The sequence below is a fragment of the Protomyctophum parallelum genome (genome assembly GCF_964188405.1).
Source record: "Protomyctophum parallelum genome assembly, chromosome: 1".
NCBI classification, from domain to species: domain Eukaryota; kingdom Metazoa; phylum Chordata; class Actinopteri; order Myctophiformes; family Myctophidae; genus Protomyctophum; species Protomyctophum parallelum.
Window position 1 is genome coordinate 23,243,428 of NC_139697.1, and position 22,706 is coordinate 23,266,133.

Genomic DNA, 22,706 nt, shown 5'->3' on the forward strand with positions numbered 1-22,706 from the left:
CAAATAAAATGACAGATGAAATAACCTTGAAGTTTTCTTTATTTTTTTAACAAAGTCAATTATGATAATACATTTAACAAAAGAACGCAAACAACCACATGTGGAGGGCAAATTTCCAGCTGAACTGTCTCCACCTGTTAATGCATAACGGTACAAAATATCTAGAACACAGGCCACTCGCTGCCCAACATCCTCCTCTGAAGAGGTGCACACCCATTCATACCTAACATACAAAACTCAAGAAACTGGTTGGTGGGGGGCGGGAACACTGAGCAGATATTCATAGGAAGACAGGCTAAAACGTTTTTTTTTTTTCATTATTTAAAATAACTTAACTAAAAGACAAGTTAAGGGATTGCCTGGAAAGTGTCTGGCTGCTTCTGAAATGAACCTGCACAAAGGGAGCGTGATATATACACATGCAGAAGGCAGACATTTTTAACATGCATTCACTGATTAAACTAACGCAACAACAAACAGCTGTTCATCAAATGCTGGTTATTCTAACAGTATCATGTTATAAACTAAGAAAAAGCCTTTTTGCATGTCGGCTCTAGGCTTAACTTAGACTGCAGATTTTGAGGGTGAACTCTGATTTGAGTCTCACATTTTTGTATATTGTCATGTATCATAAACATGATAGTAACTCAGGATATTTTTGCCTGGCTTGAATAGTGTTAAAATTTCATTTTTTTTAACTGCTTTGAGCACCAAATGAATGAGTTTACCTCATTTGATAGATTCTGATAAAATATTGCCAGGTAAGCTCTCGATCGGTAAAGTATGCTACGTTTAATTTTAATACTTCACTTCGATGGTCTCAACTTTCTGACACTGAGTGCCCAATCAATCCACCTGGCACTTGCAATCTTCAAACAAACACTATACGTGGCAGGTTTTGGGGGGGTAACGACACAGTAAAAGTCCAGTAGAAAATAAGTCAGTCCTTTACATCATTGCAGTACAAGAAGAAAGGAAGGGGAAGGTGGGGTCTTCTGGACGATGCCGTCCTCTTCAAGTCGTCTTCACCTCTTCTTTTGGTCTGGAACACAAAATCAGATTTTAGAAACAGTTGATGGATGCCTGACTTCATGGTGGTGTGTGCAGGATGCTTAATAGTCTTGATGGCTTCAGCTGGTTCATCATTTTTGATATAGTGAACGTTTCTTACCCTGATGTGTCCATCTTCTCCTCCTCTTTCTCCTCTTCTTTAACTTCTGGAAGATTAAACGGGAAGGGTTATTACACAGTGCATGATCATATGAAAACAGCTGCAACGATTAATCGATTAGTTGTCGACTTAAATTAATCACCTATTATTTGGATAACTTGAAAAAGACAAAATTACCCAAAAAGCATCTTATTAAATGTGATTTCTTTTTTTTTTACCAGTACAATATTTTTGGAATGTTTCAGTTTTCTGATATTTTATAAAGCAACCAAACAAGTAACCGAGAAAATTATTGACAAAAATAATTGCTCATTGCAGCTATTAACATAACAGAAACGGTTATGGCCCCTTAAGTTCTTACCTTTCTTTTCCTCTCCTTCCTTCTCTTCCTCCTTTTTAACTCGTTTGGCCTTCTTGTGATTGGCTGCGTTCCTGCGGCCTCCTCCTCCGCCTTCAGCCTCGTCCTCAGAGTCTGAGAACTCCTCCTCACACGCTATCCTCTTGTCATGAGCACGGACTGAAACAAAACACACACACACACACACACACACACACACAGTCAGGTCTTCACCACCAGCGCTGCGTGTTGCTGCTGTGTTCTACCGTCTTCTACTGTGGGGTCGGTATGTGCTGGTCGTTGCCATGTTAACCCATTCTGACCTGAGATCAGATTCATACGAGGTTTCCACTGGACACACACTGGTCTGATTAACCCATTCTGACCTGAGATCAGATTCTAAAAATGTCAGTAGCTCGTGGCGCGCTGTAGATCTGCTATTTTTCAATAGCTAAAGCACGACATGATGCTAACACCAAAATGGGTGCCCGCCCAAAATGGGTTAACGACATGCTCAAACAAAATGTAATATTTCACTGACTGACTCAACAGATTCATCTCTAATGAAGGATATATTGTCAATAGCAATATTTTCTACATGCATTCTTTTGAGTGGTGCAACCACTCCAAGGAACAGCAATGTCGGCGACTATGAGTACCAGTAGGGGCGCTGTTGTGCCAGAGAGAGAGAGATAGTGTTGCACTGTTGCCTAGAGAGAGAGAGAGAGGCAGGGGGAGAGGGGAAGGAGAGTTGCACCACTCAGCTCACACAGGTGTGATTTTTATATTATATTCAGCACGCTGGACAACTCAAAACACCGAACGGAAATAATAAATCTGTATGTTTTCCCAACATGAATAGATCCATCCATTTCTCTCCCGTATCGTTTAAATACATAAATAGCGACAATTCCATAACGACGACTACAACTTAATGAACACCGGGTCTTACTGGAGACGCGCTTGTCGGGGTCCTCCTCCTCCTCGTCGGCGCTGTCCGGGTGCGGCGCGTCCTCCGGGATGGCCTGCATCTGGACTCCGGGGGCGTGGGGAAGCATGCGCAGGTTCTCGAACAGCCGCTGCTTGATCTTCTCCAGGTACTCGTTGGTGTTCTGGTTGGTCATGTTGGACGGGCTGATGTGCAGCTTGAAGTCGGGCCCAAAGTACTCAAAGTAGTCGTTGTACGGCAGCTCGTTGGGGATGGAGCAGTCCAGGGCCACGGCCGTCTCGTAGGTCCAGCAGCGCGCCACGTTGCGGATGGTGTAGCCGCCGCCGCCCAGCATCAACAGGGGCAGGTTGAAGCTCTTCATGTACTCCACGCACTTGGCGTGGCCTGGAACGAAACGAAAAGAAACGACCCCACATGTGTTAGGGTCATTTGGCTTCGATTCGGATTCCCGTGGACCCCTCTTTTTCCACTCCACATTAAATATCTGGGATATAGAGCGTCGCAGTCCCGCCCCCTCGAGAGACCCGGAAAAGAAATCCCCGTTCATTTTCCTCATAGACTTTTCAGAAAGTATTTATTTAAAGATGTTTACGCCGCGGACAAAGCCAACTCTTGTCGTGACAAATCATGACAACAAACACAACTTTTCGGGCTGAACAAATAATTAGAAAGAAGAAAACGGCAACTTACAACACCTTTTTTTTGTTTTTCTTCTTTGTAATTATTTGTTTGGTCCAAAATATTGTGTTTGTTGTCATGATTTGTCACGACAAGAGTTGGCTTCGTACGACGCTCATAAGGTCTTTAAATAAATACGTTTTGAAATGTCTATGGGAAAAATGCATTGGAAACTATTTCCTGGACTACTCGTCGTTCTGAAAGGGGGTGGGACTGCGACGCTCTATAGCCAATCTACAAGCTTGTAATGTTTGATGAGCTTATAGAACGGCCATTTTCACCAAATGTTAAACCCCAGAATAGCGACACTAGGGCATTGAATACTTCCACAGGATGTTATGTTAATTTTGGAATGAAACACTCATTTACAAACGAGCATTAGTGTATCGGTGAGTTGTGTATTATTCTATACCCTTTATGGTGAGGTTGAAGCAACCCAATCTGTCCCCGGAGAGAGAGTCGGCTCCACACTGGAGAACCACTGCACTGGGTTGGTACATCTCCATCACTTTAGCCATGATCTAAAAATAAAATACACGTTTGAGAAACAGACATCATTTTATTTTCACATTGGTTTTTATAATCGTAGTGATTGAAGCAGACTTACAGGTTTGAAGATGGCCTCATAGGACTCGTCATCAATGCCGTCCCTCAGAGGGTAGTTCACTGCGTAGTACTTGCCCTTTCCTGCCCCGATGTCCTGCATGCATAAGAGAAGGCCATTAACCACTTAGGCCCTATATGCTTGACATACAGTGTTTGTATTTGTTGATGAAGACATGTATTTCAGTGTACATGTTTTTGTGCCATGTACATGCCCAGGACCTTTCCGTGTTATCTTTCTAGCCTTAATGTCTGACTAATAAAGTAATTCAGAATTTCAGACCGGGGTCTCCCAGCAGGGAACAGGGTACTTGGTATGCTCTTTCCCCCCCACTCAACCAAATCTCTTCTTCACCAGAAACAACGTATCTTCAAGCATACAAGACAAAGATTTAAAGGCTGTAGTTGTGCTAGTTTTTCTGAATTCGTGTTCACTGATTTTCACAGAATGTTCACCTACTGTAAGAGCCATTATGTTTTGCTGATTGACAGTGTCACTGCAGCTTGGTCAGTGTCGGGGCCAGCCCAGGTATTTTACCAGGCTGCTAATCAGGCACAGGTGTTGCCAGTGGCAGACGGCAGAAGCTAACAGTTTTCTACTGTGTTCAGGAGGGCTGGTCGCCTGTGTCTGTTACAGTTTTTCTTATTATTTTATCTGTATGTTGTATAGGAAAAAGACTGCAGAAAATAAAGCAAAGTTAAACTCAACGGACATGTTTTGGAGATCAGTTTGTACTGGCACACGTAAGAACTTCCACCTGGCCGTCGGCAACCAGTAGTGTCAGTGACCACTGCCAAGAATAGGTAAGCTACTGTTTATGTAGTTAAGTCACACACACGCGCACAAATGGACACTTGTGTACACAACTAACCCGTAGGTCTCCAGTGCCTGGGAAGTACTCTCCATACTTGTGGAATGAGACAGTCATGACTCTGTCTGTGGTGTAGAAGGCCTCCTCCACACCATCTCCATGGTGAATGTCTATGTCTATGTACAACACCCTCTGGTGGTACCTAGGGAGAAGATTACAACATACGAGTATGAGTACACGGTAAATGCATCAAGGAATTTAAAGTGGAAAAAAACAGACAGATCAGTTACTTACTTGAGCAGCTCCAGAATTGCGAGGACAATATCGTTTACGTAGCAGAAACCAGAGGCCTCGGATTTCTTGGCGTGGTGGAGACCACCAGCCCAGTTGATGGCGATATCTGTCTGCTGTTTGTTCAGCTTCACCGCCCCAGCTACAGAATAGCACAGAGTGTAACGTTCAGTCAAGAGACAAATGACAAATTCATGCTTCCATCGATTTCAGTTTAACCAATGTTATAATTTAAAAAATAAAATAAAAATAAAAAGATGAGGAAACAGCACAACTTCAGAGTAATGGATGTGCATGTCTCCTGTTTTACAGTTTAGAAACGTGTGTGTCAGCTATACTATAATAGAAAAATATGTAAAGTAGTCCAATATATCTGACATTTATGTGACACTTTAGTGGACGTTGGAAAGATACACAAACAATTAAGTCGTGATGTCGAGTGCGTTTGATCAACTGAGCAACGGGAATGTTTGAAGAGGAATATGGTCAGAGAAGAAGAGGTACAGAAGAATTGTGGGAAGAGTAGTTGGAGAGACCTACCGACTGAGCCACCCGTCGAGAGCTGACAGAACTCAAACAAGCCATCAAACACAGGACAGTCCTCTCCTACGTTGACTGTGGATGGAAAGCACATAGCCGTTAAGTTGACCGAGGCCATTTTTCCAGAGATAAATTATAAAATAGTCACTTAGGTGCCTAGTCTGTCCCTCTTGTAGACTGTAACTGACTGTGACAGACTGTAGTAGTGTATGGACAGAAAGCAGCCACATGAGAGAAAACTCTGAAGAACTGACGACAGTATGAAATCAATATTGCATACATATTCATTCAATAACTAAGATTCCTTTTTTACCAATTATAGCATAATAATTATGGTAAATTAAATGAAAATCCATCCTGCAAGTTTAGGATATAAATTGTGTTAACATGTATGATTTGTGATATTGATAAAACAAGTGTGATGTATGATTTACCGTCTAAAATATGAATAAGAAATTCATAATTAGTCCGACGGTGGCTGTTTGTGTGGTTATTTACTCACATCTCTGCATCTGTTTGCTGTACTCTGACATGTTGTCAGGTCGGATGGACCGAAGGAACTTGATGTAGTCATCACTGTGGTACTTGGTCATCTCCTCACCGTTGGCCTTGTGTGGTCGCTGCACACACAAATAACATGGAGGTTAAAGGACCATGCCGCTGTCAATAATTTGTTACATTATCATTATTGGGATTTTTTCCACTAATGCTTTTATTGTTAGTTCGTGTTTACATTCCCTTAGCCCCATTTGGAACCTCACCCTCTGCTATTAGCTCCGAGAAGAGGTTACACAAGGAGCTATCCCGGTAAATAGTCAAATGGAAAATAGTGCATTTATCCAAAGCGTTTTACATAGATCGTACCCAAAAAGTCCCAGACAACTACAGATGTTTAACTTTTTTCCGTAAAGTATTTTTTTTAGGCCGGTGTGAACAATTGCAATAGTCACTCAGCATGTGCCATGTTTTCCATTTCAACTCAGAAGAACCCCCCCAGGTGAGGTGCCAAATAGTACTGCTCCCGATTCCGCTACAATGAATAACGGAGTGTGAGGGTAACATTCCCTCCTTAAATTATGTAATCGAGCATAGCTGTATAATTGGGTCAATTGAGTTGCATCGGTCCGCAAAAATCCCATTGCACCTAATGCACGGCCCTTGAATGCGAAAAGACAGTGATTAACTGATGAGGACTCGGAACACTGAGGAAAACCCAACTTCACGCACAGAACTGGGCTCTAGTTGAAACGTGGTCTTTATTTCATCCACAAGTGCCTGGCTGCGTGACATTTCAAGCTACATCATGCTTTCTTTTCATTGACTAATGTCTGGCCAAAAGTCACCCTAGACTGCAATGGATATCAATGCGACGTGAGAGATTCCAAGGATGTACAACTTACATAGATTTCCATCTTCCTGTAAAGTCCATAGTTGAGCAGCAGGTTGTGGGTCATGCGGATCCTATGAGGTTTCATGGGATGGCCCTGTCCATAGTAATAGTTCCCCACATCACCTTGATGAGAAAAAAAAATTGAAAAAAAAAACATCAGCGGAATAACACACAGTCACGGACAGTCGAGGACAGCAGTATGCTTTCTGTGTCAATCATTGTTAGCATGGGTTTCCATCGCTGCGTTCCGTGAATCGGAATTGTCACTCGCTACTCAGTCTGGAAAGGGTCCTATCTCCAAGGTAGGCGGGACATGCCTGTGGTGGAAATTGGCCTGTGGCTTCCGATTGGTCTGTGGTGCGGGTGGGGCAAAGAACACTTGTTTGGTGTCGTATCAATGCGCAGTGCGCAGCTACTGCTGTTGCCCTGCAATGTTGCCCTTATCATTCACTAAACTCACCCCACACAGCCGTCAGTTTTTTTGTACTACGGAATCTGACAGTGGACCACTGAATCGTTTATTTTACCGTAGGTTTTACTCCTATGTGTTGAACTGGCGCTATTTTTTTCAACAGTGAGAAGCATGGATAGAGGGGCACTGGCTGATGACGTATCAGCAACAACGTCAGTTGACGTTATGCAATGTCTGCTGCCTGCTGGCCAGACTGAGTAGAGTGACAAAACAGATTCACGGAACGCAGTGATTCAGGCTGGAACCCAGGCTAGATGATTGTGGCTATAGACTGATTCAGAAACGGGTATCATGGCAACGTATTTCCTGTAGGAGGAGACGACAAATTATCTGCGGTTTAAACCAGTGACTGATCTTAGTATGGGGTATAATGTACAACAGTAGTGGCAACATTCCAAAAACGGAATGTTGCCACTACTGTTGGAGCAGCCATAAACTATACAGGTTCATCTCGATGTTCTGGGCATCTTTGTAATGTTAGTGTTAGTAAAAAGCAGGTAAAAGAGTAACGTTTGAGGCAGACTAACATCAATTTACCTGGGGACCCCACTTTGAGAATCACTCAACGTTCCCAGTAGCCTCTGCTTTTATATTTGTTCGCGTTACCACTACCAGATCTCTCTTGACTTCTAACGTTACAAGACAACGCTGAGGTCACATGAAGCATCTCAAGCGAAGAAGATTTCAGTGTCTGCTTTAAATAGTGCTCAGAAAAAATGTCTATTCAATCAATAGCCTCAAGTGAAGTTCTGAACATAAAAACAATTCATAAATAGCCCAAAAAATAGGGTTAGTCTTTTGGACCATTCAAGACTATCATCGAGATGTATTTTTGAGGAGGGTTATCCCCTCCTATGTCCAGCTTTTAGTGTATGTGCTAACACAAACGTTGTCCGATTTACACAAACATTAAATCCCATAGAGAATGAATGGACAATTTTGAGTGACACAAACAACAAGACGATGGTGAGGACATAAATTCTGATTGGCCGGAATGAGATGGTGTACGATGATAAAAGCGCCCTTCATTGCACACGGGTGTGATTATTATTCATTTTTAATCGAGTCTGACTTTTGCTTTCGCATCGTCAGACTCGATAAAATACATATATAATAGCCTTGATCCAAGGCTAAAGTCAGGTAAATAATTGATAAATAAAACACATGTTCTGATGCACATAAGACTGGAGTCTTCGTAAACTGGCCTTCTGTCTATTTTACAAAACAATGTGGTGAATTTAGAGCCTCATCTTCTTCGGATTCAGATTAGTGAACTAGCTCTGGGCAGATTCCACAATCCGATCGAATATATTTAACCATTTACAAACCCAATATTAGCTGCTAGATGATGGTACAGTACACATTGCTAACAGTTAGCTTACTGTACAGCAAACTCAATGCTAATGCTAATCGGGAGCACAAGCTAACGTTAGTGAACGAGTCAGCTAGCATGCTAACTACGGTTGCTAAACTAGACGTTACTAGGCACCACTTTGAAAACGAAACCTATGCAATGTTCGGTCAATTTCTCCACGCGCGAAGGCTGCAACAAAGACCACAGTGGCTTAATAAATATAAATAAATTGTATATATTTACCATCATAATAATAGCAAACTTTCTTCTTTGTTCCTTGAGACAGCGCCATTTTACGCCAATGATTACACTGTTCCGTGTTCGCCGGTTTCTCTCTTATTACTCTATGGTTTCTATTCTCTCGTTTCTCTACGGCCACAAGGGAACGGAACTCGTGCTCAGCCCTGAACGACCAATCAGATGTGTCCTCGGAGCTGCTATCGACCAATCGGGATGTCTGGGATCAAACTCTCTTTGCCAGTTGCAGATCCGTCCTGGAGCGGATACTTAATGCAGTAGTAGGCGGGCTCTAGGCCGGATCTGAGTGTGGTAAATTGAAACCAGTCTACCCACAGGTATACAATCCTGAGGCTTCGTTCATGATTGATTGATTGATTTTGATTGATTTTGAAGAGGAAGGTGAGGACGCAAATTGTGACTGGCCGGAATGAGATGATGTATGACGATAAGAGCGCCTCTCACTTCACACGGGTGGCCGGTTTATTTACATTTTTATTGGTAGCACAGTCTACTGTCTAGTACAGAGTACAGAACAAAGAAGAAGAAGACCAAGAAGCACAGTCTCTCTGGCGGGGCTCTGCTTGTACCTCTATGCATCTTGAAAGTAAGTATTAGCATAGAAGACTGTGGGGGAGATGCAAATGTACCTAAAGTAGGCTAGGGGTCATTTGGGGTAGGCATAATCATGCATGTAATGTATCAAACAGGCTGAGACAAAACAAACAGCATAAAGCTTTACATCAACCATACACATTTTTACACAACATAAGCTTCAAATGTATTACAAGCACTTTGCTTCAACTTTACCATGCTATGTCTAGCTTTGATCTGTGTAAACACAAACATTGAAGACAAAAGTGTGTAAACACAAACATTGTTGGGTGGGAGATGTGCCATTGGTTGAGAATGAGATGATGTACGATAAGAGCGCCCTCACTTCATACGGGTGTGATTTTTTTTAATAATGGGTTGAATCTAGAGTTAAGAGTTGCAATACCCTCCATTGACAGCCCATTGATCCAAATAGAAATGTCCAATCTGCTTGTATTAAACTAGCAAGATTTGAACATGCATGGTGCATCATTATCAGACCAAAATTTACCCGTCAACTTGACTGGATTACCACAGGTTTTGTAGCTATTTTTAAACATGGTCATGATTTCTTCAATAGGCACACACATCATGGAAGTTAGTAATTTCAGTGTTTTGGAAATGCTGCCTTGTCGTCCGCATGGTCAACTGTCCTGGTGGATCTCTGGGCAGGAGCTCTTTTATGGCCGAACGCCTTTTGATGGCTGTTGGTAGGGCATTCCACATTTTGGTGGCATAGCAGCAGTAGAAGTCAAGTAAAGAAGTAAAAAAATGAAGCTAAACTAAATTGAAAAGGATACATTGGGCAAGCTGATTAGGAGACATTCTTAATGCTAGGATTTATAACCTAATTTCTTGTTATCTGCCGTCCTTGTCACCTCTCCTCATCATCTAATTTCCTGTCTTCAAACAAGCAATAGGGATCCTGCCCTTTCAGCCACCCATGTTGAGGCGTTGGAGACCGCATGGAGGACTGACTTTGTGAGAGACGATTAACACCTCAATGACAGTCAACCTTTTGATAACCTGGTAGGATTCCCAAGAGAGTCTGGAAGTAATGATTAGCATGACTAAACACAGTATACTGTAATACAGTGCACTCATCATGCTCACCCATTGTCTTCTCACGCCAATAAAGCTTTTTTGAATTGATGTCTGTTGATTGGTAAATGCATTGGTTGCTCCAGTGCAGCCTGTGTGTAGAATACCAGATGACTCGCCCCATTACCAACTCGCCCCCGCAAAATGTGTTAATGTAGTTGATTAACAGTTAATTTAGTATTTCCCTCCCTCTCTGAAATCTGAAATTATCTTGTATACAGATTTATTTGGTTGCATAGTAGTCGATCTCTATACTCGACTACTTCCATGTTTTGTAATGGCATCATCATGCTATAATGCCCGTGGATATACAGAGTGAACTTAACAATGATAAATTAATATGATACCGGTAATACCTTTTTATATAATCACCAACATGAATTATGTTTGTTATTTACAGTAGAGTAGAGTAGTGGGGCGAGATGGAAAAGGGGCGACTGTGTGTGTGTGTGTGTGTGTGTGTGTGTGTGTGTGTGTGTGTGCGTGTGCGTGTGCGTGTACTGTATTCTTCTGGGGTATGTCGGTGAACTTATGTTTTGTTATGGACTCTTTCCAACAGGTGCTGCAACTTTCCTGAAGGTCAGGATGTCCACAAAGTCCTTGCCCGGTATGTTTCAAAATATGGATTACATGATGTTTGGGTCTGTGGGACCATTTCAATGTTTACTAAGTAATATACAGTTCATTACATTTCTGGGTGATAACCACCGTTGCAAACCTTTCTGGCTTAAGCTCATTTTAAACGATATTCCTGCATATTATCCAACGTGTAGAGTTTTTGGAGGATATACTTTACAAACAAATATGAAAAGATGCAACTGATGAGATGATTCAACAGGAAGGCCTCCTTCCTCTGAAGCTTGTTGTTGACAAGCTTCAGAGGAATAGGGAGGTTGTGCTTATTGTATTCAAAGCTCACATCTCTCATAGCTTCACTCATATTTATGGGAGATAAAACTGCAGCCCAAGAGCATCTGCTAAATGCCTAAATTGTAAATTACCTCCTTGTCAATAGCATTTGGCATATTTCAAATCACTTTTTGCTTAAAGTTCCTTAAAATGAAAGATGAGACTTGACATTCATTGTGGATGTCATAACCATGTTGAAATTGATGGTCCTGTTATTATTTTTTAAATTCCATCAAGCTGACATGGTGTCCCATCTTGTAGATCAGTTCTTTTTGATAAGCGACATGTCATACTATGAAGGATAAATGGTGCTTTACATCAAAAGACCACCAGGCGGCAGTAGATGCTCATTTCCGTTTACAGACCCTGTTGTGGCCAAAGGAAAGATGGACTATCAGAAGTAGAAAAACAGTCAAGAAAAGACAACAAATTGCATGTGTTTGTCATAGAATCAAGAATTTTGCATTCAAATAATAATAATACATTGAATCAGCTGACTGTTAAAAGAAGAGTAGATAGGCACTACATTACAGTCCATCCATAGTTCAACTGCACAAAGTGAGACGGGTATGGCGTTTGCCATTTAGATTTTTAAATAACACATTTCCTCCAGTTAAAGCCTATTACTGCAATACATGCATTTTTCAGGTTTCAAAACTGCCCCTGCTGCAAGGAAGCAAACGATGCATATCAACACGGGGGCTACAGCTTTGTTTTAAATAATTCATTATTGTTTTTTGAAGCCTATGTCTATATATAGCCCCCATCTCAACTCATCATATCACCATGTGAACTAGGTCATTTCAACCAGATCAGGACTGCACTATACTGCTATGGTAGTATGGTTATCGGTTGGCACTCACTGAGCCGGGCAGAGGTGCCTCTTGGCTTAAAATGGATGCAATGTGGTTAGACTATCCTGAAGGTATATGGACATACCACCCTGAGATGACATCAGTGCCATGAGGCTAACGGAGCACCTATTAACAACTTAAACCATATACTGGGGTCCCTAAAGAGCTCTATTCCAGATCTGCTCCATCACCAATTCAAACTTTTAGTCGGAAATAGCAGATCTACAAGCCCACAACACGTCACAACCTGTTGTGATCTTGTAAATCTGCCATTTTTGCCAAATATTGTTCCCTCCCCCCCCCAGAATAGGGAGGGACTTGCCTGGGTTCATGTGGTTAAAGAACCATAGGTCATTGGATGTCACATGGTGGTGTGTATCCTCCTACCAGGGATCATCTGATTAGAGTCATGATGTTTTTACAAGAGTGTGATGTGTGACTAGCTGTTTATGCCCTTTGTAATCACATTTTCAACTAAATCAATGTTTTGTAATCAACACAGTAGTTTTTTTTCTTTAGTCTTTTTGTGATCATTTGTGCTGAAGATTCCGATCTTTGTTCAATGCTGGAGTTAATGTCACCCCAATGACGGCAGATTACAGGACCAAATTAATTATTGATTGTTGATGACTATATGATGACTAAATCGATGACTATATGTCTTCAACAGTGGCATTTCAAATCAATATAACTGTTCTAATCCCTCAGGCTTTGAGGTCTTATAAGCCCATACTGACAGAGCAGAATAAAGGAGAAGATTTGAGCTACTATCCAGTAATATTGCCAATTTGCCATTAAACATAACCACCAAAATGTTCTAAATTATTTCCAAAATCTTTCACATTCCTTGCCTGTAATGACATGCCCAAAATTGGGATGCCAGGGTTAAAGTGGTTAACTGTAATATGCATGCTATTATGCATGCAATGTCAAACATAGTAAGGCCAAGACTCAAGTATTTGTGTGACTTTAGAAACCCCTTCTGTGTTTGACTTACCACCATAAGTTTCCAGTGACCAAGTTGACTAATGTACTAAAGAAAGTTGTAAATAATGATTTAAAATGTTCTATCCTGTTCAGAGTAATGCACCAAACTCACAGAATCTCATTCTGAAACTTTGACTGTATATTTGCTGCAGGGGTGCAACAGTGCACATCGCAGTCTTGTAAGTGGCTATTTTTGTGCGACACCATTGAAGGACAAAGCATATAATAGGGCTTAGGTGGTTAATCAGACTAATGGATTTAGTCAATAAAAAAAAAAATATATATATATATATATATATATACATACAATGTATGGTTTTTATGATAAACAATGCACTTAGATAATCGTTTCTAAGAATATAATTGATTTTGCAGCCCTAATATGCCCTATAGGCTCACCCCACGGAAGTAGTCCCACATATTAAAGTATGTGAAATTCAAATAACCATTGACGCATGAAAGGGCAGGTAACCAACATTTATTTACCATTATCAACTTTACAATAAAACCAGTAACATTGGTCAACATTAGCAAAATAAAGAACAGAAATCAATCCAATGTATTTACAGAGACAAAGCGGATTCAGACTCACACACGACAGATAAACAACTCTGCTTCATTTTCAAACCGCAACAGTGAACATAGCAAGCTCAAGTGTTCTTTTTCTTGTATTTTCTTTTTTAATAGTAAGATAAAAATCATAGTCGTCAATTTTTTTCTTTTCTTTAAACAAACAAGACATAGCTTCTCTGAATCTTTTAACATGGTTCTCTATAATACACCACAAAATACTTCAAATTTGGGTTAAAATATAGGAATGTAAAAAGTTGGCAAGTCTCTTAATTTCTGATTTATTTAGCTTTTCTTCCGTTTTGTGTCGTTTGTTTAACAGTCCTTTCAAGTGGTGGTGGTGTCCAACTGTGTAGTGCCCTAATCTCGCTTCATTCCTTCACAAGGAGACATCATGAGCAGTAGATGTTTTGGGGAGAAGATGCTTTGATTCCATTCAACCATCCATTCATTCATCCATACATCCATCCTTCACGGTGTCATTTGCTCGCAGCCCGGCCATTTAAATCCATTTCTCCACGTATAGCGACCAACACACAGCCTAATTCTCAAGTCGGGGTCCTGATATCGACCAGTAAACCAGGGAAGTGATCTAGTGAATAGTCTGTCGTCTTGTTAACCATGACGAAAGTGGCACGTCGAAGGAGTCTTTCACATACATGTGTATATATACATATACATATATCCATACATATGTATACATATACACATATATATAAATATATATATATACTCTTAGATTTTCTCTCTCTTGAAAAACAGTTCACACAGTTCGTTGTGAGGAAGGTATATCACTCCTTCTTTTCAGAGGGAGCGACAGTCGAGCTGCTCTCCTCCGTGGGTTTCGTGGCCTCGGCGGCCGGAGCAGGGGCCTCCTCCTTGGGAGCTTCCTCCTTAGCCGGCGCCTCCTCCGCCTTTGGGGCCTCGACCGCGGCAGCCTCCTCCTTCACCTCCTCCTTCTCCTCTTCCACCTTCTCCTCCGCGGGGGCTGCTGCGGCGGCGGCTCCGTTCTCAGCCGGTTTCTCCTCGGTGGCGGCGGCGGTCTCCTCCTTAACGGCTTCGCCGGTCTTCTTGGTCTTTTTGAGGTTCAGCTTGAAGTTGAAGGACTTCTTGAGGGAGAACTTCTTCTTCTTCTTCTTTGGGGTCTCCTTGGCCGCGGCTTCGCCCTCGGGTTTGGACGCCTCGCCGTCAGCAGCAGGCGCTGGCACGATGGCGTCGCCGCCCGCACCCGCCTCGGGCTCCTTGGCTGCCTCTGCAGAGCCGTTGGTTGCAGCTGTGTCCCCATCCTTAGCAGACACGTCCCCGTTGGTCTTCACATGACCATTTTCCTAGAAAATGTTGAACATAAAACGTCACAAAATTAGTCTTTTAGCCTAATTATTTATTTACTTGTTTATTTTTTAAAACATGCAGTTTGGGAAAGAAGTGAATAGAAAATACTTTGTTGGTTCGAAATCATTCCGAACCGTCATCAAATTCAAAATAAAACATGTTTAATCCGCTGAAAGCATCGTCTTGCTCATTAATTAGGCACCGTGTCGCCTGGTGAAGCTTACAGGCGACGCCTTGTAATGCCGCAATCAGACGATAGGCGGCGACCGTACCACACCGACCACATACATCAGAGACAACCAGACAGACAGATCATCCCTCAACAAAGAGAGGCTGAATCTCATCGATTAAATGGAGAAGGCAAAACCCACAGCCACGGAATTTCACGAAAATAAACATTTTTTTTCTTTTGAAACTTGAAAAGTGTAAATGACCTTTCGTCGTTAAATAATGGGAAATCTTCACTTAAAAGGTTCATCAGTTGAAAGCCGGGTCTGTCTGGAGTTGCCAAGATTTTGGGGTGCGGCGACAATCGCAGCAGACTAGACTACCCACACTTTCTGTCACTAAATGTAGGCTGCTACATACATCCATTTCGAAAATACATTAACACAATAAAACAAACGATATTATCTTGTGACTATTTTGGGAGGAGTTCGCCTACTATGTGTGTGTGTGTGTGTGTGTGTAGCCTATACGTGCAGCCTGTTGTCCCCAAACCGCCCCCTCCCCCTACATGGAACACGTTGAATGGGGGGCTTTGGGCAGATGAACCTACCCTAGCTACAAGGATGAACCTCGGCGATAATAAGAAAGGGAAAAACAACGTTTCATTTATTTAATACCGTTTTTTAAATCCAATATTATGCTTTTGATCTTTAACAGACACAAAAAAGTGTGCTCCTGTGCCAAACAATCACCATGCGAGCTGAAAATGTTGCCAGCAGTCAGAATAAAAAAACAAAAACGTGTCTACATCAAGATTTGTGTAAAACAAAATGCAATCTTTTGGCCGTCTCTGCGCGGAGTGCGCGCGCCTCGGAACAAGAAGAGATATAGTGAGCAATTGATCATACCTGTCCGTTGGTTTTGACAGCTGCAGCATCAGCTCCGGCGACTTCTACTCCTCCCTTGGATGCATGAGAACCCATTGTTTTAGAGGTGTTTTTTTTATCTTCTTTTCCCTAAAGTAAATTAAAAAGAAAAACTAAAAAAGGTGGTTTATGGTTAATCCAACTTCCAGGTCGAATTATGCATCCAGCGGTGGAACGAATAGAAAAAAAAAGATTGCTTTTCTTCGTGCTTCTAATTCCCAGTGCGCTCCCGTTGTTCAACCTGCCGCCGTTGGTAGACAGAGATCCACTAAATGCAACACTGGTTGAACGCTTGAAGATAGACCAAGTCCCGTAGGCGTGGTCTACCTAGTTCTGTCCAATCGCGTCCAAAGGTCTGATTTAGCTCCGCCCTCCAGAAGACCCCCAGCAGGCCTGGGGCCAGCTGACTGAATCACTAGCAGCAAAATGGACCAAGTTTACTCACACAATGGAGAATGAGAGTTTAATCACTTATTTATTCAGCATTGTGTTTTGTGGCGTTCTTGGGGCAAACAGGGGCACTTTTTTTCCTTTTTTTTTTTTACATCTGAGAATAACTGCAAGTCTGTTCACATGTGTGTGACACAGCCTGTTGCTCACTTCCGCCTGTCAACAACATACCGCACCAGGCACAAGATAGAAAAATGCCAATGTGATAATCACGCACAGCATTCCATCTGACCGTCCTCAACTCAAAAATCACCCCACTGCAGTTGGTTGTTAAATATACAACTGTGGAATATGGGAGGAATGCACTTCAATGTGCTGCGTCGCAAATTGATCTTTTCTGCGACCAATCAACCCTTAATTGATTGTGAAAGAGTTGAAGTATATGTTGGAATGCATGTCTCTGTTCTTTAATTTATGCTGGAATGCATGTTTCTGCTCTTTAATTGATGTTAGAGTTGTCAGACTCGTCAGAGACTTGGAGACTTAGGCTTAGAAGTTCCATTACTCTGCTCCTATGCAGCAGCGCCCCTCTAATGTAAACGTGAATGTATTACAATGTGTTCAGGTTACTCCAGGTCAGTCGTTCTCAAAGTGCTGTGCTTTGATAGGCTTCCAGCTGGTCCCCAGCGAAATGAAGAGAAATCTGGATTCTGCGTCACTATTATTATTTTCACTAGGCTAGAAGTTGGCTCAATAGACGTTTCACAGTTGTCCTATGTTATCTACGGAAGGGGTCCGGGGCGGGGTCCGTGGCCCAATGCCTATCAATTTGGATCTTGGATTTGGATCTTCATGGCATGAACAAGTTTGAACTGCTACAGTGTTGGCTTACTGGAATCGCAGATAGCACAACCTTTTCACACACACACCCACACATATGCACACACACACACATACACACTGTATCACGCTCTATCTATCTGACTGGCCTTGTAAATGTCATAATAATGTGTCCACTGTGTACTGTGGAATGCCTGGCACGTCGGCCCCTCTCCCGGTTCTTCCCGGCTCCTGAAGCCGTCTTCCTCCGCTGAATGGGGGGCTTCTTCTTCGGCCCGGGCCTGAGGTAACCGGGCCCCCCCGGGGAGGAGGGGGGCATTCGGTGAAGGCTTAAGGAATGGCATCATGAGAGGAGCTTTCACAGATGGATTCAAAATCAGCTGTGCCTTTGTTCCGTTTCCTTGAAACCGTCGGCGGGCGTGCGTGCGGCGGGTCATGACGAGGGAGTCGAGTATGATGACGACACACACACTTGGACCCACCTCATCACTACGCTCAAAACTGTGTGTGTGAGTGCGTGCGTGCGTGCGTGTGCATGTGTGATAGTGTGTGATAGTATGTTCATAAAAGAGAAGCATTGTCATGGGGCCAGTGAGCGTCAGGGGGTGAAAGGCACAGAAAAGCAATCCTTCACACAGTCACACACACACACACACACACACACACACACACACACACATGCATACACACACACACACACACACAGATGCATACAGAGGGGGCAAAGAAGGCATCAGCTGTGACAGACTTCATCATAGATGTGTAGGGACTGAGGACGGGGGGTGGAATGCAGGGAGGAGGAGGGGGGGGAGTTTTCTGATCTGTATGATAAAAGGAACAAGGGCCTTAAGACTGAAAAGTGTGTGTGTGTCATTTAGAAACATTTAGGTCTTGCATTCCTTGTGCGAATAGAGAAGGAGTGACATGCCGCTGATAGGTGAGGTGTGGCTGGTCGGGGGAGGGGTGCATGGTATCAAACGGCCCCCTCCCCAGGAGGGATGCATTCTTTGGTTTGCAAGGTGGAGTGAGAATGGGGCGTGAAGTCAATGTGATCATAGAAGTACCTTATTTTCTTTTTTTGGAGGGTTTGTAGTGATTTAGACATGGAGCGGGAGATGGCAGTGTTAAAACATGAGGCTTTAGAGGAGTTCTTTCTTGGTATGAGGTGAGAGTGAGGGAGAGGCAAAAATTGTGGAAGAAAAAGAGCAGGGTGAGTCGAAGAAGACTAAACCTTTTCTTTTAAGACCGCTATGCATTTGAGACGATTAGACCATAGTTGATAGGCACAACCTTTTAGGCCATTGCAGTATCCCAGTAATCCCACATACTCTTCATGTAGTGCAACAGTTTTTCCTCCCAAAAAATAACTGGTAAGCATTGCAACCCTATAGTGTCCCTATTCTGGGCTAACACTCACAATGCGTCACGGCGCGCTACGTTCTGAGCTTGTAGAGCTATTTTGGCAACGAAAGGTTGGAAAAAGGACCGGGCCATGTTTAGACCCCTCGGGGAACAAGTATAGGGTGTGAGACTGTAAGTGGTTAAGCATATCGCCATCTGATTTCTCCGTTTGTAACCCTTTTGTGCTCTCGAAATTCCTTTCACAACTTCTCTCTGTAATGTGTTTACAGTCACGTCGACGGACCACAATCCCTCAGGGGAGTTCCGGAGGAGTGCCCCTGCCCTGTGACCCCACCTCATACAACCTTTGATCACATGACCCGAGGGTCAACTCCTGAGGCTCGTCATATGCCCCCCCCCCCCCCCCGTTCAGCCTGTGATAAGAATACAGAGAGTGTCTCTGATTATTAATTGTTTTTCCTTGAATCTGCGGAGGTCACGGCTGGTTTTCTTGCCCGTCGACAGATTTCTTGGTTCTTCCGCCACCTCCTCTCTCTCACTCTCCCGTTTGAAGTCAATGAGTCTTTGTGTATGTATTTCTTGGTTGTTTTTAGGCCTGCATACAGAAGGAGAGTTTGGTCCTCTCTAAAGGGCCCATTGTCCTTTGCCTTATCACCCTATGGATGAGTATCACAAGTCCGACTGGAGGTGCAGTAGAACTGGGTGGCAGGAGACGGAGAGTAACAGGACTATAGAATAATATTAATAGAATACCTAACTTTATAATTTCAAGGACGCAGACCATTACTCTGAGAGTGTACACTTGGATCCGAATTTGGTTCCATTTGTACAGAGTTGCAGACCAATATAGGGTCAAGTTGGACATTTCTAGACCTGCATTATCAGTAAATAATAGTCACATGTCATGTACAGACTAAGCTGTAATACAGCATTTGCTCAGGATTATAAATCGGACATCTTAATCAAAAGCCAGAGACCGTGGACGGTATTTCCTGCAAGTTGCTCGGTCAGGCGTTTGGCAGTGGTTTTATTCGCGGAGAGACAATAGGTAGCATATGGCCTGCTGCCTGAGCTGACAGATGTCCGACCCGAGACAAATAGAGAGAGCACGGAAAAATAATCATGACTTTAGCTTTGAGCAGTCGAGGCAGCCAAGGGGTAAAGGTCAGAGTTGGGTGCAAACAGCATGCAGTGGCTGGATGGGGAGGACAGTCTCCACTAAATAGGTCACATGGACATCTTGTCTAGAGCGGCAAAGAGAAGCACTCCGACTTTAATCCAAAGGAACGCATTTTCAACCTTATCTTTAATATAACTGGTTAGTTGTGGTACCCGAGATGGTACAGTTTCTGTCTACTCGCTCTGTGTCTGTGTTTTTTATTTTTATTGACTGAATATTAATATTATATTAGTCAGAAATGTAAACGGCATGAGGTACATTCCGCCGTTAAGGCTAAAGAGTGACACAAAAAAGGGGTCTTGTTTTCCATTGTGGTCCTATATGTAATTCAATGAATCAATATACCGTAGCATAAAACATTAATACTTCATCAAATCGTCATCAACAAATACAGAACTATGTACAGGAGAAAAGGGGGAAAAGAAACATCAGCAGTGACCACCATTATATTGGGGGGGGGGAAAGGCAAAAGCAACACTGAGACTATTGCTCTGAGTTGCAAATGGATAAAACAACACTGTGTAACAAGTGTGAAAGATGTATTTCAGTTAGTATGTGAGGTCTTGCTATAGTGTGAAGAGTAGACCTATTCCATACACCGGACCGGGACGTACAGTACATGTCTAAACTACACACTGTAAGAACAGTAAATGGGGTTGTTGTTTGCAGAAAGGATTGCCATCCAGTGTAATGTTTTGGGAATTTCCAGAGGTTGCTGACTGCTGCTATCATGTCACTGTAAAGAAGTGATTAGAATGAAAATGTTTTTAGGCAGAGTGCAGGGTACTTTCCTACCAATGACTTTATGGCTCTTCCACCAATGGCCTCTCATAGTTACCCTGTACTGTCACTTTCACTTACTGCATTACTCACTCATTTATGGACAAAGAGTGGAATCCATGCCTGCTGGAATTCACTGAAGGGCTTTTCATCAGCCGCGTGTTCATGTTGGTACATAATTAATTTCCCCAAAACTATAACGGTTTCATCCACATTTAAACCTCTTTATGTTCATTCCTACTTTGTCATACATACTGTAAAAGAGTCGTGTTCTTCAGATAGGTCCTTGCAGACTGGCGTGTTTTTCGGGAAAAGTGGTGGGGAAAAAAAACGGCTGCTCAGAAATTTGCTCCGATATCCGGGTCCGAAAATGCAACAGTGTGTGTCATGCAAATGTAGCCGGGTGGCAAATTAAGGCAGCGAAACTAGAGCTATATTGGATCCATTGGAACACGGGCTCTTTTTTTCTGCATTTCCTGAAAAGTAATTGTTTTGGACATACAGGGGTTTCCACCCGACAGTGACGATACTAGAGATAAAATGTTGGGTAAGTGATATAAGTAAGAGATATTTAGCAATTGAATGGGTTTCAGACTGTCTGTCTGTCTGTCAGTGCCCATGGGGGTTAGATTTGACCGCTTAAGCTCTTTGATTTAAAAGTATTTTGGAAATACTTAGCCGCTCATTAATAATAGTGGGACTTATCCTGGCCATTAATCAACCTGCCTTTGTGTGTCACACACACACACACACACACACACACACACACACACACACACACAGGCTGGCACATGCGAGTGCTGGAAATGGTGTCAGCCCAGTATAAATCCCTTGTGACATATGAGCATGTGAGTGACCTTATTACCATGACAACAGATTTCAACGGGATAATAAGGTTATGGCAACGCTGACACAATATATGACTCAACAACGTGTGCGGCTATTGAGCGAGGACCAAGCAACTCACTGACTGTTCACTCTCTGTTCTTCTGCCTCCTTCACTTTACTCTCGCTTCAGGAGGCTTTCCCGCAAATGTTTCTTTTATTTGTCCTGATTTCTCTCTCTCTCTGTGTGTGTGTATGTGTGTGTGTGTGTGTGTGTGTGTGTGTGTGTGTGTGTGTGTGTGTGTGTGTGTTCCATTTTGCCAGCACAGGTATATTATTCGGGGTCCTGGAGGAAAGCGTCCTTTCAGCAGCAGCTCTCAAACACAGATTGATTCAAAGGTAGGTCAGCCCTAACCGTGGGCTTATAGTGCTCTCGCTTCCTGTGTGTTTGCGTGTGCATTCCTGTGTGAGTTTCAAATCTGTGTTCACCCACACGACACGAGACTCTCAAAATAAACGTTTCTGCTTTCATACATGTGAGCAGATTCAGCACAACCGAACCCCCCCACCCACACATCCTCTATCTGTCCTCCTCCTCCTCTACTCTATACTATATCCCAGTAGTTTACAAACGTCTACGGATCCATTTTTGGCGGTTAACTATTCCCTATATATTTAGACTATAAGACTTTTAAAAAAAAATATCATTCTTCAAAGGAATTTCAGAAATTAGTGAAAATAAACGATCTACAAGCTCACAATGCATAGCAATGCGTTGTGAGCTTGTAGATCGTTTATTTTCACTAATTTCTTGAAGCATTTCCGTAAGCTTGGTCAAGTGTGTATGTGTGTGTGTGTGTGTGTGTGTGTCTCGAGCTGAAAAGCTTGGGAATCACTGCTGGTCTATCCAAACGCCGGCGAAGGCAGCAGAAGGAGAGATGGGGAAAAGCAAGGCTTTGGGGGAGGGGCGAAGGTGAAAGAATGGAAGTGTGTAAATATTCGCAACGTGCATTCTGTTTCATCTCTATTACGTTGAGCGCACGCAAGATGAATG

The 22,706-nt window shown here is 42.7% G+C and overlaps 2 protein-coding genes across 2 annotated transcripts; both read right to left on the reverse strand.

Annotated features, from left to right (window-relative positions):
• Positions 1-21: 21 nt before the first annotated feature.
• Positions 22-8,946, reverse strand: hdac1 (histone deacetylase 1). Its single transcript, XM_083764262.1, has 12 exons — positions 8,841-8,946; positions 6,782-6,894; positions 5,884-6,001; positions 5,382-5,456; positions 4,845-4,983; positions 4,611-4,752; positions 3,743-3,835; positions 3,548-3,656; positions 2,461-2,841; positions 1,533-1,688; positions 1,172-1,217; positions 22-1,042 (listed from the first exon to the last, which is right to left on the reverse strand). The coding sequence occupies exons 1-12, from the start codon at positions 8,887-8,889 to the stop codon at positions 1,015-1,017; spliced, it is 1,449 nt and encodes a 482-aa protein (XP_083620388.1). The 5' UTR covers positions 8,890-8,946; the 3' UTR covers positions 22-1,014.
• A 4,801-nt stretch (positions 8,947-13,747) lies between these two features.
• marcksl1b (MARCKS-like 1b) lies at positions 13,748-16,532 on the reverse strand. Its single transcript, XM_083769784.1, has 2 exons — positions 16,258-16,532; positions 13,748-15,177 (listed from the first exon to the last, which is right to left on the reverse strand). The coding sequence occupies exons 1-2, from the start codon at positions 16,330-16,332 to the stop codon at positions 14,641-14,643; spliced, it is 612 nt and encodes a 203-aa protein (XP_083625910.1). The 5' UTR covers positions 16,333-16,532; the 3' UTR covers positions 13,748-14,640.
• Positions 16,533-22,706: the final 6,174 nt, after the last annotated feature.

Bases quoted from the DNA above. Each gene is read 5' to 3' on its own strand.
- hdac1 (XM_083764262.1), bottom strand. From the start codon at position 8,889: ATGGCGCTGTCTCAAGGAACAAAGAAGAAAGTTTGCTATTATTATGAT. The intron at 5,457-5,883 runs GTGAGTAAATAA...TTCCATCCACAG, and splicing joins CAGCAAACAGATGCAGAGAT to TCAACGTAGGAGAGGACTGT. The intron at 3,657-3,742 runs GTAAGTCTGCTT...TTTTATTTTTAG, and splicing joins ATGAGGCCATCTTCAAACCT to ATCATGGCTAAAGTGATGGA.
- marcksl1b (XM_083769784.1), bottom strand. From the start codon at position 16,332: ATGGGTTCTCATGCATCCAAGGGAGGAGTAGAAGTCGCCGGAGCTGAT. The intron at 15,178-16,257 runs GTATGATCAATT...AACATTTTCTAG, and splicing joins CTGTCAAAACCAACGGACAG to GAAAATGGTCATGTGAAGAC.